This window comes from Heterocephalus glaber, unplaced genomic scaffold (assembly GCF_053883595.1).
Source record: "Heterocephalus glaber isolate CG9 unplaced genomic scaffold, H.glaber_assembly_v1.0 deba00000071, whole genome shotgun sequence".
In the NCBI taxonomy this organism is placed as follows: Eukaryota; Metazoa; Chordata; class Mammalia; order Rodentia; family Bathyergidae; genus Heterocephalus; species Heterocephalus glaber.
The window spans coordinates 12,738,420-12,766,277 of record NW_028258137.1 but is presented as its reverse complement, the minus strand read 5'-3'; the positions used below and the strand labels follow the sequence as shown (position 1 = coordinate 12,766,277).

The 27,858-nt window shown below is 53.0% G+C and overlaps 1 protein-coding gene and 1 long non-coding RNA gene across 3 annotated transcripts in view; one reads left to right on the top strand and one right to left on the bottom strand.

Annotated features, from left to right (window-relative positions):
* Positions 1–27,858, top strand: part of Vac14 (VAC14 component of PIKFYVE complex) — a 103,370-nt gene that overhangs the window by 60,831 nt on the left and 14,681 nt on the right. For both annotated transcript variants that reach the window (XM_004842891.3, XM_021256721.2), the window contains exon 14: positions 4,149–4,281. In XM_004842891.3, coding sequence (XP_004842948.1) covers positions 4,149–4,281 — 133 coding nt within the window. The remainder of the gene's footprint in view (positions 1–4,148; positions 4,282–27,858) is intronic.
* Positions 8,822–27,858, bottom strand: part of LOC106009244 (uncharacterized) — a 29,334-nt gene continuing 10,297 nt past the window's right edge. The window contains exons 2-3 of the long non-coding RNA XR_002394299.2: positions 14,787–14,833; positions 8,822–10,247 (exon numbers count right to left, since the gene is read on the bottom strand). This is a non-coding gene — a long non-coding RNA (uncharacterized LOC106009244). The remainder of the gene's footprint in view (positions 10,248–14,786; positions 14,834–27,858) is intronic.

Below are 27,858 nucleotides of genomic sequence, written 5' to 3'. Positions count from 1 at the left end.
GTCTGTCTAGCAGGTGGGATCCTGCAGGATGGTAGGTCCTGCTTTTGGTCACTACTCCCCTGGAGCTCCCATCACACCCTGGCTTTCTGTCAGCCTCAGGTCAGGGAAGGCACGTGCCATAGTCAGGGAGTGGCCAGCTGCTTACTGTTTGTTGTCTTTAGACAGCAGGAGCATTGCAGGGCTGACTACACAAGCTTTCCCCATGGCCATTGTACTGTGAGGATGTGAATCACTTAACAGGGCTTCTCCACAGGTGATTCTGCCTTCTCCTCCTTCCCCTAAGGGCCACCGTACAGCCTGGACTTGAGAGGCCATAATTTTTGGCCCAGAGTGGGAGCTGAGGAAACTGGAGATGTGTGCAGAGCATCCCCCAGGCCTTCCCTCCTGCCATCCTCAGCCAGTGTGTCAGCTGAAGGGGGTTCTGGTCTCCCTCCTAGGTGTATGATTGGGGGCCGGGGGGTACAGGGACACCTCATCCCAGTAGAACATTCTGAATTTGTCCAAGATCTCAAGTCTCCCCACTCACACATTTCCAGACAATCCCTCAGCCCAAGCCTCAAATGAGAGCAGTCTTCCCCTTGCAGGAGAAGCAGCCCCCATTTTTCACAGGCTGTGTGGCAGCCCCCAGGCCCAATACATTGCACATTTTGTCTCATTCATGAGGAGCTCTTAGTTCCCCCACTTACAGGTAAGGAAATGGGCCACACTCAAAGCTTCCTACTGCCCTATTAGGCTAGAACCCCACTGCCTGCTTGAGCACCGGATCCTTAGAAATAGATGGTCCCAGCCAAGGAGGATTTTTTTCATTATTACTCCCCGTATTGCTCGCTTTGTTCTTTTTCTCTTTCTTTAGGTTTTATTTTTATTAGTACAGGTTTGCAGTACATCTGATTACATTGATCATGGGGAGTTGGTACATGTACATAGACACACCTTCATTCTTTTTGTATCTCCTTCCCTCCCCCCCGCCTTGTCCTTTGAAACACTTTGGAGCCCAAATATCCTAGATTTGAAAATGGGATGGGCAAGGGGTGCACACAGAAAAGCAGGAAGGGGTCAGGGACACAAGGAACCTTTACAAGTGTGCTCCTAGGAGGACCCTGAAGTTAACTGGGCCACAGTCCTCATGTATCTGCAGGGGGCAAGGGGAGCCTGTGTCCCCCAGCCAGGCCAGCACTAGGCCTCCGAATTTATCTCTGAAGATGAGGATGCAGTGGGGCTGCCTCGACATTTGTACCTGCAGCCACCTCTTCAGAGATCCGCCCCAGCTGGGCCTTTGAGACTGTGACACTTGATTGTGCAAACAGCCATTTCAGAGTCAGTCAGACTCCGCAGCCACACCACCCTGGGCAGTCCCAGGATAGAGTCCAAACAGGAGGAAGCTAAATGAGGCCTGTCCCTGACTGGGCTCCTCACTTCAGATTCACCGGGCTGCCTAGGAGGGTCTCAGGGATGAGGACAGCAGGGTTCGGACATGTGGCACCTGGTGAGGAATCCTCATAGAGTAACCCGCAGCTGAGAGAAACCAGTCAGAGAAACACTTCCTCTAGTTTCCAGCCACTTCCCTACAAGGACCAGAAGCGAATTTGAGGGACATCTGAGTCCAGCTCAAAAGCCAGAACTCCTAGGAGGAACATCTCGCTGCCATTGTCTGGCCACTGGTGTCTGACAGTCAACCCCAGGGGCACCTCTGTGAGACTCGCTTACAAGGCTCTGGACCGTCCCTCACATTGTTCTGTCAGACACTAGGCCAGGGCTTCTGGCACCTGAGATGACCTCTCACAGCCTCACTTGACCCTCAGAGAGCTCACATCCTGCTTACCTTGCGTTGGTGCCTGTTCCCCCTTCCCCAGTGCAGGGAGGGCTACATGACTCCCACAAGGCACTGGAACCATAGAGAGGCTGGCAGAAGTGAGCAGCCCAAGAAAAAAAAGATACACTGGTATCTTTTTTTAAAAAAGTTATTTTAGTTAAAATTTAAAATTTTGTGAGACTGCATGGGTAGCTCCTTGGTATAGCATTTGCCTAGCATGCATGAATCCCTGAGTTCAATCCCCAGCACCACAAAAAACAAAACAAAATAAAATAATTAAATTTTGTGCTTCAGAAAGCACCATCAAGAAAGCAAAAAGACACCCCTACAGAATGGGAGAAAATATTTACAAATTACATACCTGATAAGAGACTTGTAACCAATACATGAGGAATCCTTAGGACTCAATAAGACAAATAGCCCAATTTAAAAATGAGGAAAGGAATTGAGTAGGCTTCTCTCCAGAGAGGATATGCGTATGGCTAGTAAACATACCAACATCATTAGTCATTAGAGAAATGCAAATCAAAACCACAATGAGATACCACTTCCCATCCACTAGGACAGCTATAATCAAAAAGGCAGATAATAAATGCTGGCAAGGATTTGGAGAAATTGGAATCCTCCTGCATTGCTAGTGGGAATGTAAAATGGTACAGCTATTATGGAAAAGGGCCTGACAATTCCTCAAAAGTGAAATACAGAGTAGCCATATAACCCAGCAATCTTATTCGTAGGCAGATACCCAAGAGAAATGAAAACATGCCTACAGAAAACTTGCAAGTGAATGTTCCCAACTGCATTATTCATATATTGACCAAAAAGTAGAAACAACCAAATATCTACCAACTGATGAATGGACAAAACATGGTATATCCATACAGTGGAATATTATTCACCCTTAAGAATGAAGAACTGATGCACATTATGAGAATGAACCTTGAAAATACACTGCATGAAAGAAGCCACATACTCTAAGGTTCCATTTATATGTGTGAAATGTCCAGAAGGGGCAAGTCCATAGAAACAAACTAGATCAGTGGTCTCCAGGGCCTGGGGCAAAGGAGAATGGGAGGGGAGGGCACTGCTAATGTGTACAGGATTTTCCTTTTTTTTGTACCAGGGATTGAACTCAGGACCTTGAGCTTGAGAGGCAGGAGTGACGCCGCTGAGCTAAATCCCTGGCCCTTTTTTTAAAAATTTTTTTACAGGATTTCTTTTGAGGGGGATTAAAATATTCCAAAATTAGTGGTGATTGCTATACAGCTTTATGACTATTCTGAAAAACCTCTGAATTATACACTTTGGTAGGGCGAACTTTATGGTATATGGATAAAAATCTCGATAAAGCTGCTGGTTTACCAAAGATTTCCTGTTAGTGTGTTGGACAGACTGGCCTTGCTGTCTTGACCACCTCGTTGCAGCATTGTCTTTGAGGTTAGCATGCATATTAGGAAGGAAGGGATGAGTGGGATGTATGAATACACCATGCCAGGACCATCCAAGCATCCCGTCAGCCCTTTCCTTCCACTCACAGTGCTGGGCACATGGTATGGGAGTGAGTTGAAGGAATGGCAGTAATGGTCATCAGCATGATTTCAACTGAGACACGTATCAGAGGAGGCATTGCATTTCCTGTTACAAAGCCACCCCAGGGCTTTGAAGGTATTCAGAGTGCCATGCTAAAAGAGCATCTTTTCCTGAAGATGAGGAAGAAAGGATGTTTGATTTCCAAGTGTTAAGTGAAGATTGAAACACTTTGCACTATTTGGTGTTTGCTGTCTTTAACTCAGTGGGTGTACACACCATGTATTTTTTCTCACATAAAACTGGAGAAGGAATTTGGCTTCTGCCTCTCGTGGGTTTGCTGATTTTGTTAACCACTGAGAATGTGCCTGCCTTACCCTTGTGTTCTCTTCGACTTGTCATTGTCCTTACCTGGGCAGAGGACCCCCACGTATCTCATTTACTGGGCTAATGAGTAGAAGTTTGTTTTTGTTCTAAATATTATAGCATCTAGCAGGGTCTTACACATAAGAGATGTTCCCTGTGTGGTTTGGAGTTGGATGGAGGAGTGGGTAGCTAAATAGGAATTTTTGCAGGAAGCAAAATGTGCGTCCTGTATGTGCTTTACACACTGGTATGGCCCTTGCCTTTTTTTCTGTCAGTCTGTGGCCCTTGATTGAAGATTTTCTAACTTTGTTACACAAACACACACACACACACACACACACAGACTTTTTAGGTGTTTACAATTGTTTATATTCTGTATGGGTTTCATCAGCTTATAGACACATAATCAGAATGAATTCTGGCTCTGTCCCTTTCTCTGCAGGTACCAAAGGCTTAGAATGTTCTCCTTCTACTCCTACCATGAACTCCTACTTTTATAAGTTCATGATCAACCTTCTGCAGAGGTTCAGCAGTGAACGGAAACTCCTAGAGGTCAGAGGCCCCTTCATCATCAGGTTAGCTCCGCGCGCGCCTCCTCTTCCCCACAGAGCCAGGGCTTTGCATTTTGCACCATACATGGTGTCAAAGCAACCATCTGCTCTTTCCCTTCTCTTGCCTCCTTTTTCTGACCTTGTCTGTTCGTATAAGAAATGAAGAAGGTTCCAGCTGCTTACCAGGTTGCTGATGCTACCTGCGTGAGGCAGGACATTGGAAACATTTCCGCAAAACAACTGAATTATCGTTTTGCTTGTTGAGATACGGTTTCTCCCTTCAGGTGAAATGTCTCTTACCTAAATGCCGCCGTCAGTCTCTGGCCTCAAGAACTGTCATCAGCAGCAGCCTGGCTCCCTTTGTCTCATATTCAGCTCCAAGGAGCAGGGTCATCAGAAGAGTGAGCCAGTGTCACCTTCAGATTAATGACAGCTAGATCAGGGGCAAGATTTCTCCAACCTCCCCAGTAAAGCAGGTGGTGATTTCCAGAATCATCCACATGGCCCCACATGCTTGCCAGCACTCATTCTCAGCCCTGTGTGTTAGATTACCAGACAGGCGTACAAAACAAGATGGCTGGGCCTCCCTCCTGGCCAGTGAAATCAGCCCCTCAGGGTGGTGGCCTGAAGTGGTCCAGGGTTCTTGGGGAGCAGACGACTCAAGTAAGGTCCCAAAGACTGGAGAGTTGTGGAGCTTCAAGACAGGAAAGCGTGTGGAGAGCTCATTTTGCTGTAAACCAGAGAGCAAGGGAATCTGGCCCGGCCTGGTGGGTTGTACCAAGGACTGGGGTCACTAGCCCAGAGGGCAGTGGGGAGCACCGGCCGGGCATGGGCAGAGAGGGACACAACTTGGCTGATCTGAAAGATTGCTGTGTTGCTGGAGAGAATGGGTTTGGGAGGCTGAGACTGACAAAAACAGTTCAAGGCTGTTGTCTAAGTGAGACTGGCAGCTTGTGAGGAGTGGGAAGCAGTGAAGGAACTCCGTATTTGTAGGAAATCTAGTTGACTGGGACTGGTTGCTGGAGGCAGAGAGGCGGAAGCGAGTCGGGAGCAACATGCAAGTCCCTGGTTGGAATGGCTGGGTGGATGGTGGCACTGGTCCCTGTAGTAGGAGCCCTGAGAGAGTAACAGGACATGAGGGTGGTCACATGTTTGAGTTTGAATTGCTTTGGGGACATCAAAAAAGAAGATGATGAAGAAGCAGTTTGGTGCACCTGGCTCTTCAAAGGGAAGATCCAAGTTGCAAATCTGGAAATTGATGTTGTAGTCATTCAGTCAACAGATATTTACCGACACCAGCCCTGGTGTTCCAGATGGTTCTGCCCTGTGGAGCTTTCATTTTTAGGGAGTACGAGGAGGCCAACTGAGAAGGGAAGTGGTCTGAGGCCAAGCCTTCAGGAGCTGCAGTATGTGAAGGTTGGGAAAGGAAGGAGGAGCCAGAAGAGGAGGGAGGTAGAATGAAGGGGAAGAAATAGGGAGCTGGCAGGAGGCAGTGAGGGAAGATGAGCCCCACCAGGGACTGCTGTGCTTCAAGAGGAGCTGAAGGAGTGGGGGACCAGAAATGGAGGGGTGGCTAGAGACTTGATCCAGAATCTGGTCTCCAAAGGAGAGGAGAGCCACAGGCTAGCTCGAGGGCCGAGTAGAAAATTGAGGGCGCCCTGTGAATTGTGCCAGAAGACTGCAATGGGAGGGGCTAGAGAGAAGAAGCTAGGCATGAGATACACATCTGGAATTTCAGCTCTTGGGAGGCCAAGACAAGAGGATTCCCTTGAGTTCGAGGCCAGGCTGGGCTATGTAGTGAGTTCAAGACCAGCCTGAACTACATAGTGAGACCCTGTTTCAAAACACAAGGGAGGAAAAAAAAAAAAAGAATAGGACCACAGCAAGAAGGAGCTTCTGATGGACTGGACCCCCAAAAGGATGTCCCGGGGGTGTGGGGAGGCATCACCACCCTCTTCCTTCTCTGAGCTCTTCTCCAGCAGTTCCTGACCTCAGGGTACACATCCCAGCATCCGGCAGAGAGGAGGCCCGTTTGCGGCGGGGTTTACGTGGGGAGACCTCTGGGTTGTCCCGCTTCTCTGTTCCATGTTCTTCTTTCCTGCTAATGGCTTTAAAGAGGGGCCTGCTGGTGGTACATGCAGGCTGCCTCCATGAAGGCACAGGCCTGAGCGAGAAGGCACCCAACGGTTTCACAACCCTTCCACTGCTCCTCTCACCCTCTAATGGTGAGCCCTGAGAAGAAAGGGAGAGAATCTTCTTCGACCGATGAATTAGGAGCCATTGTCTGCAGTCGTGTTTAGCACAGGGCCAGGAGGCGCTGCAGTCTGTGGGAGGACAGAGGCATCCAGAAGTCTTGGAGACAGACATCTGGTGGGGTTCTTGGCACTGAGGGGGATGTGTGATTTCCCCCAGGACCCAGGATCCTCTCCCCTCCCCACACAGCTTCCTCGGGGCTGCACCTTGATGTGGAGTACAGGAGTAGGAACCGGACTCCTGAGCCACAGCCAGGCTAGGGCGGGCTGGACCTCAGTGCCCATATGGTGGACATACGTTTAGGTATGTGTTGAGGTTGGGGAAGCCAATGGCTCCAGAATCCTCGCCTCTCAGCCAGCCTTGCAGAGACCTGCTATGCTTCCGGGCCCTTCTCGGGGTTGCAGGGAGTGGAGGCCCAGCCCACACACGGCAGGAAGATGCTATGTGTGCAGCAGGGTGCAGTGAGTGGGCAGACGAGGCACCTCAGTCCTGCCCACACCCCAGAGCCTGAGGAAGGAAGAACATGACCTCTGGAGTCAGGCTTGGGTTCAGACCCCAGTTCCTCCCATTTGGAAGCATGTCGCCTGTTTCCAAGCCCTTCCTGCTTTGTCCGTGAAATGGAGCTGCTCACAGTGTCGTTCTGTGTTGTGTTAAGCACGATCGTGCGGGCTCCGGCCCCAGTGCTGATGAAGGGGAGCTGTTGTCCAGCCTCCTGACTCGGCCCTGGCCTTCACCTCCCCCGGTGGTCTGTGGGGAGGGGAAACCAGTCCCTCATGAGAGATAAGTGAACCTTCTGTGCCGAGAGCCAGTTCTGCTCTCCTGGTGCCCAGAGCACCCACCAGCACCCTTCCCAGCCCCGCTAAACCAACTCTGCCCGGAGTAGGTGTTGGTGTGCTTTGCTACCCTCCGGCCTCTTCCCACCATCCATGCTAATGCTGGCAGAACAAGCCCAGGCCTTGTCTGCCCGTGAACCACCCCACTTATACGCAGGAGAAAAGGAGAGGAGGGAAAAAGCCAGCCTCTTTGATAAGCTGTGATATGAACTCCGGCATAACCCAACAGCTGTGATCTTTACAAGCCTGCTTCTGTGCTGGGAAGTAGCAAGTCTGAAGACTCTCCACGCTGCCTGCCAACGCGGCCCTCTGGCCAGCGTCCTTTGGCTCCATCAACTGTGCATTTTTTCCCCTCCTCTTCCTCCCTGCTGCCTTGCAAAGAGCACTTGCCAGCTAATGCTTTCATTTTTAATGAGCCACTGTGTACTGTGAATGCACGGGCTTCGACCCGACCGCCCAGCTGATGGTGGATGAGTCCCCGGCACCCTCCCAGGGAAAGGGGGCACCCCTAAGATGAAGCAGGCATCCGGAGAGGATGAACCAGGGCCCAAGTGGGAAAGGAAGAAGCGATCATGGGACTTCCTTCCTGAGACCCCAACCCAGAGAAGCCCAGCACAAGGCTTTTGGTTCATTCTGGTCCTGCTGTCCCTCTCCTGATGGAGACAGACATGGTAGCCTGTCCCATTCACTCCCCAAATGTGGCCCCACTCTTACTGCCCTTCACTGTCCTCCAGCATCCTGGGTTTACATAAGAGCCCTTATGTGGAAAGAGGGGTAATAGGTGGAGTGGGGAGTCGTTTGGTCGTTAAGGTGGGTGGTGGGGGGGCAGGGCAGCCACTAGAAACTGGAGTTGTTTGTAATTTTGGGACTAGAGAGGGGGATGTCGGGAGACAGGAGAAGTAGCTCTTTCATGCTGTAATTGGGAAATTCCACTTTGCTGGCCTTGGCCATTCTGCAGCCCACTTGGACTGACCGTTCCTGAGGCCAGCTCCTCCTCACACCCCAGAATCTCCCAGCTTCCTAGTCTCCGGTGTCCCTTTGCCTGGGGACACGGCCACCGCTTGTGAGCCCAAGCCAGTGGCCAGCCCCCCAAAGCCCACTGTGCTGAGGCTAATAGAAGCCAAAGCAGAGAATAGTGTGAAGTCCAGCCACCCTCATTCAGTGGGCATCTCAGAAAAGCACACATTGCCCCAGGCCCCAGCTTACAAGAGAGCATCTGAGAGACCTACTCAGTTCGCCTCCTCTCATCCTTTTAATGGATCGCATACTTTAGCTCAGAATAAAAATAAACTATGGCAAATGCTCCCCAACCTGAGTCTGTCTGCTTATAGAGGCCCTGGTCCTCCTGATACAGGAAGTGATATTAGGACCTCCAAATGTGATATAAGGGAAATACTATAACTCCCAACCTGTTAGATGTCTGATGCACCGAGTTTGCGTTCTCTAAAATCAAAGAATGAATCTAGGAACAACAGAGATTCAGAGCAGGAAATATTTATTTCGGGGGAAAGATACAGCTCCTGAGAGGCAGGAAGGGGCCCAAAAATGGGTTGCTGAGAACCCCACTTCTCAGGGGAAGTATTACAGAACACAACCACATGGGTACAACGTAGGTTACAGCTGTGATCAATCAGTAAGATTGTTAGTATAGTCGCTTAGGTAATAGTGACCCAGTGGGGAAACAAGTCACATAGCAAGTGAACATGGAAGAAGAAAGAACTTTTCAGGAAGGGGTGAGTCTGGGGGTCTTGGTTTCCCACCAAGGTGACTGATGTCTAGCTAGACTTCATTAGACTGGGTGTTACCACTTATCTTAGGTCTGGCCATTCCATCTTTATGCTGAGGCCTGGCCTCCAGCAGGTGTACCTCTAGACACCCTTGTAATGTGTTTTCGTCCTCTGCACTGACTCTCTCGAGGGCCTGACTGCCTATATAATATTCCCACCTAACTTAGCTATGTACAATACTCCTCCCCAGAGTGCCGACAGGTTTTGACCTCTTGTTATTTTGCAGCCATATCGATTGGGTTCGCCGCTGAGGGAAGGAGACAGGACATTGAACAGGGCTGGAGGAATTCTTCTGAGGAATGTCTTCCTTTCTTCTCAGAGGAAGCTCCTCTTCTGGCTGACTTAATTAAGGTCTGCCCAGCTCCTTGTGTGAATCTCTTGGGTTCCCCCCACGCTGGGGCCCAGCGCAGGGCACTTCTGTTTCAGTGCAAGGCAGCAAAGAGGAGGGTGTGGCAGAAGCCATCTTGCACAACCAGCCCTTGGCTTCCAGTCCACTAATTGGAGCCAACACTGCGGGACTGTGAGTGACAGGGAGGCCTGATCTGACACAAAGGACTGCCTGGAAGAAAAGTCCTACCCTCCAAGGGGAACACATGTCCTTGCAAGGGGCAGTATTCAGAGACCCTGACCCATTCTGCATGTCCGTTATCCCCTAATCCAGGGCAGTGACCAGCATCCCAGCACATCACAGAACCATCTGAGATGGAGCCCTTCTGCCCCTCGCTGACCCAGGAGTAGAAAGAGGGTCGAGCGACCTGGGGCCAGCTCTGGCTTTGCTCTGCCCACTCCAAGCAGTCCCGGCACCGTCCTGCACACTGGCACCCACGGCGAGAGGGCCATCTTTTCCTCTGGCAAATGGAAACCACATGCAATGGGCTGGCATTAATTAGACTCTCCCAGGGCCAGGAGGAGGAGGGGTCTGGGGGGGGCGGGTCGCTGCATAGTGTATTCTGGGAGCCTGGGCTTCAAAGGGCAGCACCCCCATGTTTCAGGGATCCAAGCACTTTGAGCACGGCTGTAGAAGGTTAGAGGCCACAGGTGAACTTGACATGGGGAGAGCACTTGTCCTCCAAGGTGACCCGAGCAGCCGGCTGTTTGCCACTGTGTCCAGGAGCCCCTGTGGAAAGGACAAGGCACAGGGTTGATAGGAAAGCCGCTCACCCCGCACATGGCACGTGGCCTTGGACTTGTCACGTGGCCTTGGACTTGTCACCTCTCCTCCCCTTGCCTCCTTCCAGCCTCCCACTCAGGCACACACTCTATAGTCTACACACCTGAGAGGTACTGACCTGCCCCAGCCCATAGCTCAGGCAGCCAGCAGGGCTGAGGAGCAATTGTCACAAACTGTTTTAGGGGACTGAGAACTTGGTAACAAATGCCTACCTAAGCTTCAGACCTGGTTTCCAGATGGAACTGGCAATACTCTCTGGATCTGACTGTTTATACATTACCTAAGGATGCCAGGAAACTTGGAAAGCTTTGACACTGGTAACTCAGGCAGCTTGGTGAATTAGCGAGTAGCTAAGCTGTATCATAATGCAGCATCTTTTTAACAAGTAGCAGCAGCTTTGGAATTGGCCCCTAGAAGTCACTTTCCATCCTCTTGCCACTTTGGGATAGGCCTGCACCTGAGCCAGGACAGACAAATGTGTACCCTTAGATAGTTTCCAAGTGCTCACCAACTCCTGAAAAGACAACTACAGCATGTGTGTGTCCTGTCCATCTGTTGTACAGTGTGTTTCTTAGGACAAGCTTCCTTTTATCCTGGTATGGTTTCAACACCCTTCTTAGGGCTGCCCTCAAGTGATTGCTTTCAACAGATAGGCACTGAGATCACAGAAACCCCATGCCCAAGCCCCATTCAGAACGATACCCAGAAAGGTTTCTGTCTGGGCATTTGTAAACTGGGCGGGGTCTCACACACCTGTGATCCCAACTCAGGAGGCTGAGGCAGGAGGATCACCACAAGTTCAAGGCCAACTAGGGCCACATAATGAGTTCATGGCCAGCCTGAACTACATAACAAGACCCTGTTTCCAAACAAATAATCACAATACATGGGCATTTGTGAAAGACCCCAGACCAGCTGCCCCTTCCACATAGGAGAGGCCCCGTCGTGGAGCATGGGAAATGGTGGCTCTTGGAGGGACCTGGCCTGGGGGAACCGTGATACCACAGGGAAGGATGCTGTACAGGCCAAATGCCTCTTGCCACCCAGGCTTGGCCAGCCCACAAGGAGGCCCTTGGAATCTGAAGTGGACAGTGGAACTTTCCATAAAAGTTTACTGCTTTTCCAGTCACGAGGATAGAGGCTTTGGGTCTGTTCCTGTTGTCATTGTTGTTGTCTCAACTCTGGATGTCTCTATAACAGCACAGCATTTGCCCCAGCTCAACAGCCACCCGATACCCCCGAGCTGTGCCCCCCCCCCCCCGCCCAGGTCTTGTGTGAGGAAGGGAAAGTGATGGCCAGGGCAGCGAGACTGGCCCCAGGGCCTTACCCAGCCCCCTGCAGAGCAGTCAGCCTGGCCTGGTTCCTCCCGGCAGTGTGGAACACTGAGGAGATCCGTGTGTCCTTCCCTTCCTCCTCCTTGGCCTGTCACTGTCGAAGCCCACTTCTGGTCTCCATCTTGCTTGCACCACTATCTCCTCAGGCCTCGCTGGCGCTTTGACAGTAAATGCCTCTCTCGGTCAGAGCCTCCCTCTGACTCTTGTGCAAGAGGACATGCTCACCCCCGCCTTCCGGCTGATCTGATTCCCTCCTGGCTGAGCACACTCGCACGTCTCCTCCATGTTGGCTCTGCTTGTTCTGAAGCCAAGCTGAGACAGATTCAAGTAACTCAGGGCAGCTGTTGTTTTTTCCTAGCCCTCCACAGGTGTGGTTGAGCCTGGGTGCTCACTCCTGCCTTCTGGAAGCTTCTTCCTCAAGGGCTAAGATGCCATCTCTCTGGCTACTCCCTGAGGAGGAGCGATTCGACCCAGCACTGGTCATGGGCTGCAGTCGCCCACCCCAGCTCCGGCTGGCCTTGTGTCTGCTCTTCACCTCTGGCCATCCGTAAACTTATGGCCTTGGGTAATCCCTTCTGACCCCAGACTGCTGCTCCCATATCCAGTCCTTCCCAGGCAAAGAAAGGACACCTGGCCCTTCTGACTGCTTCAGAGAACCTGCTTTGCAGGCTCCATTGTGTGCCCAGGAGTTCTGACTTGAGACTTGACTTGATTTCAACTTGGTTTTGTCATCTCTTTGGTAAAGCCACCTCCATTTTTTTTTTTCTCCTTCTGGTAGTGGTACTAGAAATTGAAACCAAGGCCTTTGCACTGAGCTACATCCTCAACCCTTTTTTTTAATTTTTATTTTGAGATAGGATCTACTAAGCTGCCCAAGCAGATTTGAACTTGCAGCCCTCCCGCCTCACCCTCCCAGAGTGCTGGAATTACAGGCATGCACCACCATGCCCAACCCACCTCCCTGTCTTAACCACAGTGTGCTTTCTGTTTTAGTGCCACAGATGAGGGAGGCATGGCAGCCTTTCCTCCCTCTGTGCCACTGTGCCTCTTGTGAGTATAAATTTAATGAGTAGTGTACACAAATCATGAGTGGCTCAGCTAATTTTCACTAATTGTCACACCCATAGAATGAGTGCTCAAATCTAAAAATAAAACATTTCTGGCCCCAGGAGGCCCCTTCTGTCTCCTCCAGCTGTCTACCCCCAATCCTCTCCCAGGTCACCCTGTCCTGACTTCTAGTGCTCCTCCTAGGTTCCTTGTACCTGGTTTTGAACTTTCCATACATGCAATCATACAGTTTGTGCTCTTTCACAAATCTGGCTTCTTTTGGTCCACGTTGTGTTTGTGAGATTCCTCTGTTAGTTGTAGCCCTAGTTCACATTTCCGTGGAAGAATCTACTTTATGAAGATGCAATGATTTATTTATCCATTCAGGCATAGGTGGCTATGTGAGTTGTTTTCAGGCTGGTTGTATTATGAATAATGCTGCTATGAACGTTCTCTTGCATTTTTACACATAGACACATTTCTGTATGGTACATGCTAGGAATTGTGGGACTGGCAAGTGGATATTACAGCCATAAGTCTGGGAGATGCTGTCCAAGTTGCTTGTACCAACTTCCACTCCCATTAGGAAGGCAAGAGCGTTCCAGGTGCTCCACATCCACCTCAACACTTGGTATTGTCAGTCTTCAATTTCAGCCATACTCGTAGGTGTGTAGTTTTAATTCACATTTCCCTGAAGACTTAATGAAGTTGGACGGCTTTTCATAGCTTCTTTGCCTTTTGGATATCCTTTGTGACAAGCCTGTTTTTGTTATTTTCTCATTGGAGTTTCAGTATTTTTCTTACTGATTTGTGGAAGTTTTTTGTATATGTTGGATTCAGGTCTTCCTCACTGAATATATTGTAATAATCTTCTCTGTGGTTTGCCTTATTATCACTCTTCGTGGTGTCCATTGATTTTTTTTTTTTTTTTTTTTTTTTTTTTGTACTAGGGATCAAACTCAGGTCCTTGTGCTTGCAAAGCAGGTGGTGGAACCACTGAGCTAAATCCCCGGCCCTCCATTGGTTTTTAATGTAGTCCAGGTGGTCACTTTTTCTTTGCAGTTGTTTGTGTGTGTGTGTGCGTGCGCGTGCACGCTTTTTCAGGGACTTAGAAGCTCCTGGGGCCATGTCCTGGAATTGCCTGTTCCCAGTTGATGTTTGTTAAGCATTCCCAGTGAGCTGGGCACTGAGCACAATTCCTGAAACCCAGAATTGTTATTTCTTAGCTCTGGACAGAGTCTTGAGGACCATGCAGAGAAATACCTCGATTTGCAAACTCTGCAGTGGGTGACAGACATGACCGTGGCCATCTTCCCCACACAAACACAAACACGGCCATCTTCCCCCAAATTGTAAAACGAGTTAAGTTCACAAACTGAGGTGCCACTGTAATTTGTCAGCCTTGTTGTTTTGGTCTCTTCTAAATCAGAGACATGGCCACCACCTCAGGTGACTCACATCTCTGTAGGTTGTGGTCCACAGGGAAGCTCTGACTGTCCCAGAGAGGTCACACATCCCTGGTGGGGGTGGCAGTGGCAGGGTTGGGACTGTGGGTCCTGTGAGTGGCTGACAGCCCTAACAGATCCCACATAGAGTAGGGAAAGGGACTGCTCTTCCCATGACACCAGGCAGTCCAGACAGGGCTACCCCATGGCTGCCTTCCTGAGCAGTTTCCTTTCTTTATTTCTTTCTGTACTTTTTGCAGGGAAGGGGATTCTGGGGGTTGAACTTAGGGCCTTGAAGGCATTATATGTTTCATTTTTGCCAGTGCCGGAGATGGAACCCAGGGCCTTGTGCATGCTAGGCAAATGCCCTGCCACTGAGCCACACCCTCAGCCTTGAGCACTGTTTTCTTAAATGAAAAATGAAGGCAAGGGCCATCACTGTGTCCTCCTGCTGTTTGTGAGGAATAAACAACAAAACATACAGAAAGAGCCTGGTACATAGCTACTGTGCATCATCAGGAGCAGCCAAGAGGGGAGCTGCCCAGGGAGCAGGGCCCTCTCTCCTCTCATTTTGAGCATAGGGAGGCCCAGGAGGCGTGAGGGTTGTCACACAGCTGGGCCTGGCCTCCCTGGCCACCTCTGCTGCTCCCTCTACTCACCTCTTGGAAAGCAGATGTTCTGGGGTTGATTCAGCTTCTCTTGTTTTCTAGAGGAGGGTGAGGGAGAAAGCCGTAGAGTCTGCATTAAACATAGACTGGAATCCCAGCATCCTTCCTTCCACTGCATCCCCCTCCCCACCTGCTGACCCTGCACTTGTTCAGGCCTGCCCATTCCACACACCAGATGGCACAGGACAGAAAACTAATTCTCAACCTCATGTTTTTTTAAAAAAGGTGAGCCAGGTGTGGTGGCGCATGCCTGTAATCCCAGAAGTTGGGAGGCTGAGGCAGGAGGATCACCTCAAGTTCGAGGCCAGCCTGGGCTACGGAGTATGAAATGGATGGATGGATGGATGGATGGATGGATGGATGGATAGATAAATAGATCAGGCCCCCGCTCTCATCAGGACTTGGCCTCCCTCTCCCCTCCTGCACAGTTCTCTCCCTTTGCTCCTGTCAGCCCCATTCTTGCACGGCCCACTTGCGAAGTGGCACGGAGGCTCACTCCTCTCAGCACCCCACCCTTCAGCAACTGTCCTGGGCTTGAGTCTCATCACAGCCTTCAGGGTGGTCAGAAAAGGCCTGGCTGTGTGATGCCCGACTGTAATAGACCCAACTGTGCCCACTTTTGGTGCAGGAGGTCCTGTGCCCACCTTCAGGTACAGGCAGAGAAGCAGTTGCTTGCAGAATTAGAATCCAAGGTAGCGGACACTGGGGGGGAGACTGAATGAGCGTGCCCTTGTGCTCTGGGTTCTAACGCTGACTGCCGGAAAGTGGGAAGTAGGCCCCACAAGGGCCATTTCGGCGCTGGCAGAAGGAGTGTCTCCCTCACCTCCCAGCAGCTACATCCTCCATCCCTCCAGGGGCAGGGGAGGGTGAAGGGAGGTCTGTGACTCAGCACCCTTCTCAGAGACCGGCTGGGAGCAGGCAGTGAGGACCAGGCCGATGGAGTGTGGGCGGCACACGAGGAATCCCACAGGCCTCCCAGCTAATCGCTCCTGTGTGGCTTCCCTCCATCAGCAGCACTGTGCTTGCCTGAGACTAGAGGTGTCAGCGTTGGCAGAACAGGGCTTCTTCCCTTGTGCTATGTGGCACTAGGGGTGGACATAGCCCAGCACCTCCCAGCAGGGTCCACTCAATCCCATCTTCACACATGGGTCCCCAGGTGGTTGCCACGGGGCCATGATTGAAGAGAGATGAGGACAGTCTCAGGCAGATGGCAGCCAGGAGGGGCCTTAAGGATCTCCTGAGTTCTTAAATGCAAGAGGAAACTGAGCCCTCGTTTTCCCCAACTGCCCACTGTGCACTGAGCCAGCAGCCTCCATCATCCCGAGAGGAGGCATTTCCGGTGTGACAGGAGCATTTTAGGTGGCTGAATGCTGGGGAGTTTATAAAAAGAGAGATCACCTAGCTGGGGCGGGGATCCAGGGTTCCCTTACGTCCATTCTGAGGTGTGCCAGGCGCCATGCCAGCCCTGGGCACATAGGGACAGATGGCTGTGGTTCCTGCCTGCACCAAGGTTGCAGTCTAGAGAGACAGGAAGACAGGTGACAAGAAAGAAGTGTGTGACCCAGCCTCACAGTTCCTGCTTGGAAGGAAATGCGGGGCTGGGGGTGCTCAGGTTCAGGCCCAGAGGAGGGGTGCCCCACCGCTTCTGGGCAGCCAGGAAGCTGTGACCTGGATCCGATGTTTTCTCAGAGCATAAAAGTGCCCTAGTTTTCCCTCTCCTCGGGCTCTGCTGAAGCTATGCCAAGAATTGGCTTTTAAAGGCTGCCTGAAATGTGGTCTAGAGCCAACAATCTATAGAGCCAGTGCATTTGTGACCTTGTCAAAAATGCTTACTGAGGAAAATCAAGAAGTGGGATTTGGGATTTTTTTTTCCCCCTTGGATCCATCTCTGTTCCCACCCCTACCCCCATCCCTTTCCAGCCTGGCTTGTCCCTCCCCCAGCACCCTGACAGCGGCCCCATAGCATTTGTGTCTTCCATTTGTCCACACCCTCCCCCATCTCCAGTCCCTCGCCGCCCCCCACATCAGTAATGAAAAATACCAAGTGGGTAAAAATAAGGAGTCCGGTGATAGCCCTGGAAATTAGGCCACAGCTGTCAGGCTGGGCAAGAGCCTTGCGTCTGAGAATGGAACTGCTGGAGGCGAGTGCTCACCATCCTCCCTGCAAGGACAGAGAAGAGCCTCCGCCTGGCACCCAGAAGGGCACTGCCGCTGTGCTAGCCCGGGGAGCACCGAGCAGCCATTTGTCACTGAGCAGACCTGACGTGCGTCCACCAGTGTTGGACCCAGTGCCCACCAGTGGGGACACCACCGTGGGCAGAGCTCGGGTTTGTCAAGATCCCAGTGGCAGCATCGCGGCATGGTGAAGCTCTGTGGGAGCAGATGGGGTGGGGGCAGGGTGCCCAGCCCAGTGGAAGGGTCCAGGAAAGCTTCTGGAGAGAGATGATGTCTAAGCTGCCACAAAAGATCAGTGGAAATGAGCTGGGGGCAGGGAAGGGACAGCGTCTCTGGCACTGCAGGCCATCTTCCCAGGAGTCCAGAGGTGGATCTCAAGCCCTCTGTGAGGCTTGCTGCGTGGCTGTAAGGTGGCAGGGGGACCTGGCCCTGGTTGCCTCACAAGTAGCCCTGTGGTAGGTTCAGAAAGCACTGTCCACCTGGGTAGGGTGCACAGTCCCTGAGAGGTGAAGCTACTGACGGGTGGCCACCTGGAGCCTTTGCACAGGCTGTAGGTGTACGGAGGCTGTGCCAGAGGGACTAGCTTCCCAGCAGCCCCCAGAGCTTCCAGTGAGCTGGAAAGGAAGTGCAGTCCAGAGCCCACCAAGGGAGGATTGAAGTAAATTGGGGTGAGACCCTCACTCAGTCGCTGGCACAGCTGTGGCCTTTAACCCCTCCCCTGCCCATAGCCTCTTAAGACCCCAAAGGCTACTTAGATCTCTTAAGACCCCTTAAGGAGCTGACTCAGACAGCTTGCTTGGCAAGGGATCTTGCTGCTGCATCATTCTGCAAGATTCTGTGCTGCTGGGAGTAAGTTTAAATCCACTCCACTCGTCACTTCCCTTTGCTTGTTTGGCTCTTCAAGGGATGCTGGCTTCCGCAGTTCATTCCAGGCCCTGAGCACTCAGCTGACTTGAATCTCCTGTCTCTCCTGAGTAGAGTAAAGCCAGCTTTTGCTTCTTCCCACCTGGGCTGAGCCCCTCTCTCCATGATGGATGAAGTCTTGCCTCCCCTGTCCAGAAGGAGACCCCCGTCCACCTCTGTTGGGAGCCCCGGCTCTAACAGTTGGCAGAGTCCTGGAATTCCCTTCCTTCCTGCCTTCCTTCCTGCCCTTGAAGCCTGAGCAACTGCCCAATCTGGCTCCTTCTGCTTCTCCCAGGCCCCCCAGTAGCATGGTAATTGCTTTCTGAGGTCTTCAGCTGTGTTTCCCATCTGCAAGCATTTCCATCCCCTGACCCTCTGCTGCAAAACCTATCTGTGCTCTTTCCCCTGGGGGGAACCCCAAGGGTGAGAGGTGATGGAGAAATGCCTGGGCCTGGAGTCTTCTCATTCTGCTGGTGATGCCTAAAATAGATGGCACACCCACTGCCACTTTCTGCTCCCCACCCCCACAGCCCCAGGTCTCCCTCCCATCCAGATGGGGCCCTGGGCCTGGTGTGACAGCCAGAGGCCTGGAGCAGCTGCCAGGTGTTATCTGTCTTCAGTGCTGCCCCAGAGATGCATATCTGTAGTGACCGCTCTCGCTCTGGAAGGTCACAGCCTTGCTTGTGGTGTTAGGAGAGCCCCAGGCTGTCTTCACACGCACACGATCCAGGGTCCTCTTCCAGAGCCAGGGATGGGTTTCTGTCCAGGCAGGAAAAGAGCCATTGAGGGTGCAGGCCAAGCACACAGCTGGGAGAAGAGAGGCCAGGCGGGTGGGAGTGGCCAGGGGCACTGCCATCCAATGGGCAGCAGTGTGGCCTTGGAGGGGGACATCGTCACCACCTGAGACCTTGTGCTATGATTGTCCCCACCTGCCCTCCATCCCTCTTGTTCACCTTGACTGGCTTTGCCCTGCCCCTCAGAAAAGACATGTATGTAGACAACCCCAAAACCCTTTGTACTTAAAATTGGAAGAAGACAATTACATGAAGCACAAGTGATATTTAAAGAGCACCCACAAGGGCAGAGCCCTGGTTTTGTTTACACTCCCAGATCTCACTCTGCTAGTGGCAACATCGCACCCATAATAGCCAGGCCATTAGTGCAAGGCAGCACTTCTGCTCCAAGTGAACGGGGGCTTCGTCACCATTGATAAGACTTCTCTCATCTGGCACTTCTATTTCAGGAGAAAGCCTCCCCCTGTAGTAGGCACTCCTGCCTCAGAGTGGAGCCAGGCCTTTTTTTCCTACTCGTGTTATGCTAATCACTCCTTGCAAACAGGCAGACTTTGTAGGAGGTTTGCCTGGTTTTAGATGAAACATACGCCTTTGAAGCAAAGAGCCACAGTAGCTAAAAATACCATTTCCCGGCTGTTGATCCTCTCATTTGTAAAATGCATGTTTCCATTGTTAAATCTGCAGCAGCCCCTCTCTCGGGAGAGGGGAGCTGTGCCACCACACCACTGGCAGAGCCCCACCTCCTGCTGGGGAGGCGCCACCTCCCCCCAGCCCTGCTCCGGGCTGTGCCACTGTCAGTGCCCGTGAGGGCGTCCAGATGACCTCGGATGTATAGGATTCTGCATACTTTCGTGGCATGGTTTAAAAATACTGAAACCATATAAAACAGAAATAACCATGTAAAATGGGAATAATGCAGAGTATAGTGTAGTGTGCAGAAGACTACCACCACTTCCTCCTCCAGAACGAGCCTCCTCAGCTTCATGAATTTCCCTCCAGAACCTTTTCTGCACATCTGTAAACACAGGGCCTGGTGTGGCTGTGTCCCTAGCAGTGACCCAGACTCGGATCGGCCCGCAGCCTGCCTTGGCTCCCCCTCACCCTCCCTGGACAAGACACATCTCCAAGTCAGACACTGCCCTCTACTTTCCGGGCCAGAGTATGGTAGCTCAGGCGCACAGGCCCCCTCCCCATCCTTCTCTATATGTGGCCACCTGGTTTCTGTGCTCCAGGGGCCAATGGCATGGTCCTGGGGTGCAGGGAAGCGGTCTCTCCTGCCAAGGACAAGCCCTGCCGGGGGTTAGGGGGGTGGCGATCCTGGTCTGGGACTGAGTCCTGGGACTCATCCCCCAGGGTGATTTCCAAGGATGCCTCACATCTGGGGTTCATTCTCATTCTCACACATTTAATCCGGTGAAGATTTCCTGGGCTGCCAAGGAACATTTGGATGAAAAGCCTGTTTCATGCATCTTAAAATTCCCTGAAAATGACTGATCACAAAAGGAATTTTTCTAGCCCCCTGGCAGGCAGTGGGGGAGGGTGAAAATAAGAGACCTCCCTATTTGGCTGTGAATACCTGAAGCTGTTCCCTTCATGCTGCCTTTGTGCCCCCACACCTGCTGTGGCTCTGCCCCACACCTCCCAGCCCTGTGTTGCAGAAGGCTGTGCAGTGCGGCCGCTCTGATGTCTGCTCTTTTGTCGCCAGTAGTGAGGATTAGTGTCTAACTTCCCCTTCTGTTTTCAGCCGTGTATCTCGGTGCCCTTTAAGTGGGCACTTGTGAAGAGCTACCGAAAACCAGCTCAGTTCATAAAATATCACAAAACCCTCAGACTAAAGATGTGAGGACCAGAAAGGCCCTGGTCACTTTAGCTGCTAATTGGGGGGGCTGTCATCATCTATAGATGTCACACACAGCTAGAAAGGCAGGACTGGCAGATGCCAAACAGCAGCTGGAGAGCTGAGCCTCCTCCCCAGGGAGGCTGAGGCCGCAGGGAGGTGAGACCAGTCACGAGGCTGCCAGAGGAAGCTGGCGCCAAAGGTCAGGGCGCCAGGGAGGGTCCCGGGCAGGCACAGGTCTCATCTAAGAGTGGGTCTCTTTTTCCTTTGGTGTGTGAGGAGGAGGAGGTGAGGGGTGTGCGTGGTGGGCAGAGACCAGCAGGGGAGTGGAGGGTGAAACGCCGGGCAGAACCTGGGTGCAGGGTCTGAGGAGGTGAAAGCAGAGCGGTGAGAAGACAGTCACCTGGGGCCTCTGCCTGGATCCCCAAGCTTGGCTGAGCCCCAGCTCTGTGGCTACGTATCTCTGAAACTGCTGGTAAACCCCTTCCGTTTCCACTCAGCCTGGCATCACCGCCACCCACACCCCTCGCCCCTGGTGAGGCAGTTTGGGGCAGCAGGCCTGAGGCCGCCTCGGGAAGCTGAAAAATGCATAGCGCTCACCTCTGAAGGAGGAGGTTTCTCCATGTAGTCCTTAGGTGACTAGCATACAGTTGGGCTTGGGCGCCGTTTGTGGCTTGGGGATCCCCTAGTTCAAGAAGGTTAGTGTGCAGTCCTGGTGGCTGAGGACACTGATGCAACCAGAGGTACCAACAGAAATCAAAATGGCAGCCCCTGGTTGGAACACCCTCCGAGCACACTAAGTCCTCTGGAGGAAGATTGTCTCAGGAATGTGAGCTCTCAGTGGATACCCGACATTACCGGGTCCCACAGCCACAAGGACAGCCCACTTCAGGAAATAGTTTGGGAGAGGGAAGCATTCTCACTTCAGGGCGTGACTCACTGCATGTTGGGGCTGCTCACCCAAGTTAGGCTCACGCTGTCAGGACAGAGGGGCAGGGGCGTCCCACATCGCCATGCTGACTAAGGTAGAAGGAGCGCTGGCCATCTGTAAATGTTTGTAGTTGTGTAAACAGTGGAGGAGTGCACCCTCGGACTGGAACAAAGTGACAAATTTGGGAATAATTGGATGAAGTAGAGGAAAATATGAACAGCGGTAGTAACAAGAAGACATTTGGGTCTGGGGGGTACTCCAGTGGGTAGAAACAGCAGCCCCACCAGGCGACTCTAGGCAGGGCTATTACTCACCCACCCTGTTTCCCAAAAGGCCATGCCATAGTGTAAAGGGAAGTGGCAGAGACACAGGGGTGCCTCTCCCTTCCCTGGCCCAAGATAGACTCCACCTCAGAGGAGCCAGAATGAGGTCACATGCCAGGACGCAGGGGATCTCTGCCCTGGGCCTTCGCACACCATGGTGGGTAGCCCCTGGATGGGTGGGAAGAGAGACTGGGCCTGGGTGTGGAGCTCTGTGTCCTTCTGCAGGTGCCACACCATGTGAGACCGTCTGGCCTAAAGGGGACATGAACTCTGGGTCAGCACCTGAGCTCTGACCCATTGTGTCCCTGGCAGTGTGGCCTTAGACCTGGGCTTCAGTTTCTTCCTGTCTGTGAGGAGGTGTGAAGCACATAGGCCTGGCTAGAAGATGGCAGGGACTCGGAGGGTAGGCAGGTCTGGGGGCAAGAAGCAGCGTGGCAGGCTGTGCCAAGCTCTTCACAGGCTCAGCACGGCCTCCAGAGGAAAGCCTGCTTCGAGCCATAGCCCAAAGGGCTTCAAAGGGAGGGAGAGGTTACATCAGTGGTTCTCTCATGGTCACCAAGGAGACTCCAGGGCAGTCAGGGCTCAGGGGTGCAGTTTCCCTGGCAGTATCGGCCCTGGAGTCAGAGCATCAGCTTTGACCACGTCCCCCTGGGCACCAGAAATCATTATATTAAAATGCCCCACCCTGGACCTCAGGCAGCCGCTGGCCTGAGACCCACACTTGGGAGCTACTGCCCCTGAGAGGTTTCTGGGAACCTGCTGTTGGGAGCCACCCCTGTGACCCTCTCCCCGTGTCTGTTTGGGTCCTGGCTGTGAGCTGAGGATGCAGTTTCCAAACCCTGCTTCCCTTCTGTCCCTGTGGAGTGTGGACCACAGGCCAGCATTGTCCTGGCCAGAGATGGTCAATGTCTGCCACCCACAGAAGTGGCCTCAGCTGGAGAGTGGGGTGGAAGGAGCTAGTTTGTAAATATGCTGCCTTGGAGCCACAGGGAGCTTCTGGAGAAACTCAGGCTCGGCGGGGGGGGGGGTCAGAAGGCCCTTGTGCAAGGGCTGGGGGTAGTGCAGTGGTAGAGCATTTGCACAAGGTCCTAGGTCCAATCCCCAGCCCTGCAAAAAAAGACAGCTCCAATGATGTCTTCGTAGAAAAGTATGCCCAAGTCATGAGGTGAGTCCAGCAGAGGGGCCCTAGAGCCTGCGAGTAGGTATATGGCCAGGCAGCTGCTGAGAAGTCGGCTGCTGGGGCAGCGTGACAGGGACCTAAACAAGGCCTCTGATGTGGGCTGCTTTTGCATTGTCTTAGAAAGGGCCTGGGCTTCAGCACCACCTGTTCTGTGTTGCAAGGATTCTACGTACAGGACATGCCTGATGGTCTGTTATCTATGGCCGCTATTAGGAAGGAAGCGGTGATTCAGGGCTTGGGTGGATCCTAGCACTTCTTGGAGTCGATTGTCATAGAGACAACAGGATTTCCTTTAGCAACCTGTCCCTTTGTTTTCGTTTGCTCTGAGGATTCAGAAGATGAAACTGAAGCACTCAGGCAGTGGGCCTCCATTCCAAGGGCTTCAGTCTGGACTGTGATGGCCTCCAGTCCGGGGCCAGACCCACCCTGCTCCTGCCACATGCACTGTTTGTTCACCACCCTTGTCCTGCCTCTGCTGTCCCTTCCTCCAGTGCCAGAACCCATCTCAACTGAGTCCCCAGTCTTCCCAGTTCAGCCAGTCCAAGAGCCTCCAGCACAAGGGTTGAACCCCGGCCACATTCTGGGGTATCTCCATATGCAGCCTCTTTTCTGAGACACAAACCCAGACCTCATTGTGTCAGACACCTTCTGATTTCCTTTCACACTTCTGAAAGTGTACCAGCCCAAACCAGACAGCTCACAAGAGGCCCAGTAACCCATTCAAAATTCACTTGCCTCCCTTGGCCCCTTAGTGTGCAGCTCCATGTGCCGCCAAACTCCACAACTAAGGTGACCAAGCAACTGTGGCCCTTCCTGGCCACTGACGTTTGGTTCCATGCGTGTCCATCTCCCCACTCCCACAGGGCCCCAGGCTTGGGCCATGGGAAGATCAAGGTCTAGGCCAGTGGTGGTGAACCTATAGCATGTGTGATTTGTTTTTCTTGTAATACAAAAGATGTTAATGTGTGAGTTGTTCCTTCTAAAATCTCAGTATTCAGGTGTAATTGCAGTGTTGACACTTCGCAGGAAATAAGTGGGTTTTGGGTGCAGTTTGGGCACATATTTCTCAGAAGTTTGCCATCACTGCTGTAGGCCCAGAAGGGGCAGGTCTGGAACTTGAGGGGCCAGGCACAGCTTTAGGAAGGCACAGTGGGAACTAGCCACCTGGGAGCAGGAGGGGCTGGGGCTCCCCAAGAAGGAGGGGGTGCTAGAGTGGATGGGCAGTGGGTTACAGGCCAGGCCTGGTGATGAGAGCACATGGAACATAAAGCCCAGCAAGACCCAGGCCAGGCACAAGATGATTTCCGTCCTGGGGAAAAGGTGGAGCCCTGGCCATGCAGGGCTGGCTGGGGAGGAGAGGAAGCAAAAATCGCCTCTCCTGTTCTCCCTTGCTCTCGGCTCAATCCCTAGAGCAAACCCTAAACCTGGAGTGAGGCCTGGCTGCCTCAGGGAGCCCACCTGATTCTCTGCCCCGATGAGTCTTTCCCTGGAAGCCTCTAGATGAGCCCACCAAGCATCTCAGCCTGGCAGGAGCTTCTCCTGGACAGGGGCACAGACATCTTAGAGGACAAAAGGCCCCTTTCTTCCTCACCTTGTCCCCATCGTTTGTCGTTCCCTTTCCACTAACTCCCCGCAAGACTCAGAAAAGCAAACCCTCATGTGGCCTCCTGTTCTTCCTCCTCCTCCCACCCCCACACCCCTAAGAAACTTATAAGTGTATCAGACGCATCAACTGCATTAAACACAATGAATTTTTAAGGCATGAGTTGGCAGGGTTACCATGGCTGCCTTTGCCCTGAGGGGCACACTAGCAAGGATTGATTGAAATAAATAAAACAGATTTACAGTTTTCGTACTGGGGAAGCAGAGAGTTGGAAGGGGAGGGAGTATGGGGGAGGGGCCGGACGCTGTGAAACTGGGCCTTTCTGAACCTCAGATGGAAGGTTGCTCCTTCTGCCACCCAAGGGTTCTGATGACCCAAAAGCTGCTTCCTCTCTTGAAATTCCCACAGGAGCTCAGCTGTCAGTCAGGGACACAGCAGGGAGCAGCCCTCATTTCTAGCCTTGATAGTAGGTCATACTCTGGGGCTGTTGGCTAAGAGACACCAGGCATCTCCTAGGAAAGCACCCTCAACTTCAGATCACTGACGGAGACATACACATCAACTAGTAGCCAGTACAGAGGAAATGAGAGCTCGCCTCTGCATGTGTTGGACTGGCTGGGAATGGAAACAGAGGAAGGAGACCTATGGGCCAGAGGGAGAAGGGAAGGAGACTGAGCCAGGAAGCCAGGGTGGAAGGGGAGACGGAATGACCCAGCCCTGTCCTCAGGACTGATGGCCACCAGGCACCTGCAGCTTGTTGCTTTCCTGCCCACTTGCCCAGCCTGAGGCCTTGCACAGGTAGAGGAGTCTACACCAACCTCTGGGAGAATCCTTGAGCCAGGAGTACCTGCCCCATCACCCGCTAGAGCCCCGGCCCCCAGCATGAAATCACACCCTTCACCCTCCAAAGAGCCAGGCTTGCAGATGGAACCCAGCCCACACCATGAGGCAGAATTGAGTCAGCCTGGGTGGGAGACAGGGCGCCCGGTCATCCTGACGATGCCAGAAAGCAGAGAAGCAGAGCATAAAGAATTAGCCGGATCTGTGTTTAGGGACTGGAGGCTTCTGCTGAGCTTGGGCAACTTGAGGAGATGCCAGACAGACCTTCCGGTATGAACTGGAGCTGTCCACATGCCCCAGCCCAACAGGAGGTACCCAAGAAATCATCCAACCCCCCACCCCGAAAGTGGCCCTAGCGAGGCACAGCTCACAAGAACCAGGCCTGGTGATTGCGCTGAGGATGGCAGGACAGGATCAAGGGGAGAATTTCAGAGCTGGGAGCCCGCCTGGGACTTGCCAGCTGAGGCTCGCTCTGAGTTTTCTGCCTGTTGTGGGCCAGTCAGCACCGAGGGCCACATGAGGGCTGCTGCAGGAACAGGTGGTATTAATAGCACCTAGGAGAGGCTGCAGGCAACAGGTGGGTGTGCCCAGCTCAGCACTGCCAGCTTTTTCTGCCCAGGGAGTGTGGACTCAAGTCTCTCCCCACCTGCCAAGCCAGCTCTTCTGCATTTAGCTGCTGGCCTTTGTGGTGTGGTGACTTTGTTGATCATGACAGTCAGGAATGTCAGAGACTCCTGGGAGGAAATGACCGCACATCCCCACTTTTCCTTAATGTTCCCTGAGTCCTTCTGGTGCCCTTCCAGCACCCTGCAGGCATTCGGGGATTTTCACCGCTCTCTTCCTCCCTACACATCCCCGCCGGAGTCAGGGGTCTCACTGCTTCTGTCTTTTGTCACTCCCTAAAAAAGGCTAAGGAGGAGGGCACCAGTAGGCACTGCTCCCTCCCCAGCCACCCATGCCTCCACACTCAGAGTTGTGACAGTCACAGGCAGCCAGGGACCAAGAGATGTCAGTGTGCCCTTACTGGGTGACACAGCATGAGTGTCCCAAGCACGTGGCCAGGGGACCTGGGAGGAATGAGCTGACAGTCTGAACACCATGTTTGGCCTTAGCAGCTTTGCTGGTCCTGCTCTCAGAGTGTACAAGGAAGTGGGATCATGGGGAAAAGTCTTCCATGAAGCTGTGTGGCACAAATTCAGAATTCTCGTCCCTTGAGAAGGGTACCATGCAGTTGGGCCCCTGCCCTCTAGGACCCACTCTTCTGCCTATCCCCAGCTTCTTGACCTGTGGTGTCCTGTGAGGCACTGCCTGCACTCCTTCCGCTCCAACACAGGCTCCTCATGCTCCGCTCCAGGGCCCCAGCAGAAGCCTCACAACCCCAGGAGCCAGTGAAGTGAGGCGAGCCATGGCTGTGCAATGGCCCTTCTGCTCTGCATACAGCCCCAGTAAGAGCCACAGGGAGGTCTCGTCCTCCAAACCAAAGCTTGGCTTTGCCTGGGTTATCTGTCCAGTCCCTGGAGGAAAAGCAGCATGCGGTCCCCTTCCCACGACCCAGGGTAGGGTGGAAAACTCTGCCCACCCTGCCCATTGGCCATAGGGGTGACTGGTTGATTAGAGTCACCCAGAGCCCAAGGCACCCACATGGCCTGAGGTGCCTTCATCCTCCCACCTGCCCTTGAGCAGGGGGCCCTAAGGGGATGCCTAGCAGGGCTCAGAAGAGCACCTTCCACTCTGGCCCCCTCTGAGGCTATCAGCCATCCAGGGCTGGAGCCTGGCACCTGGTGATACTTGGCCACTGTTGGTGGTTGAAGGAACAGTGACACGAACCCTCTCAGTAGCCTAGCGAGTGTCATGCAGTCAAGACCAGGCAGATGCTACCCAGAGCACTGCCCCTGGCACCAGCAAGGGACTCAGCCTTGGTCTCTGAGGCTGCCCCAAAGAGGCAAATTTCGGTGGCAAGACAGCATTAAGGGGAAGTGGCGGAAGCTGTTCCTGCCCCAGCATGGAACCAAGACCTGGAAGTAGGGGGAGCAGCTGAAGGCCCCAGAGGGTGAGGCTCTGTAGCCCCAGTTGAGACCAGTAACTTCACTGCCACTGAGTAAGGAGCCCTTCCTGAAGTCCTGGCCACTTCCCTCCTGCTCTTCCCTAGGTTATGGCAGCACAAGAGAACCCACTTCATCTGCACAAGTAAGGAGGCCCCCCATTAACCCTGAACCCTCCTAGACCCCCTGCAGGTTCCCGCCCACCCCTCCTCTCCTTGTCCGCAAGCACTTTCCAGGCCATTGTCCCATGATGAACCGCACTTTAATATAGGTATTCAGAACACGGGCAAATGTGTAATGCTTGCAAGCTGTGCTCCATTATTGACTTGGTACTTGGGAGCCAGGCAGGCAGCTCAAGCCGGGCTGGGGCTCAGCAGAGAAGCGATGACGCAGCAGCCCTGTAAGGCAGCCATCTGCCAGGCCTCCCCTGGGCAG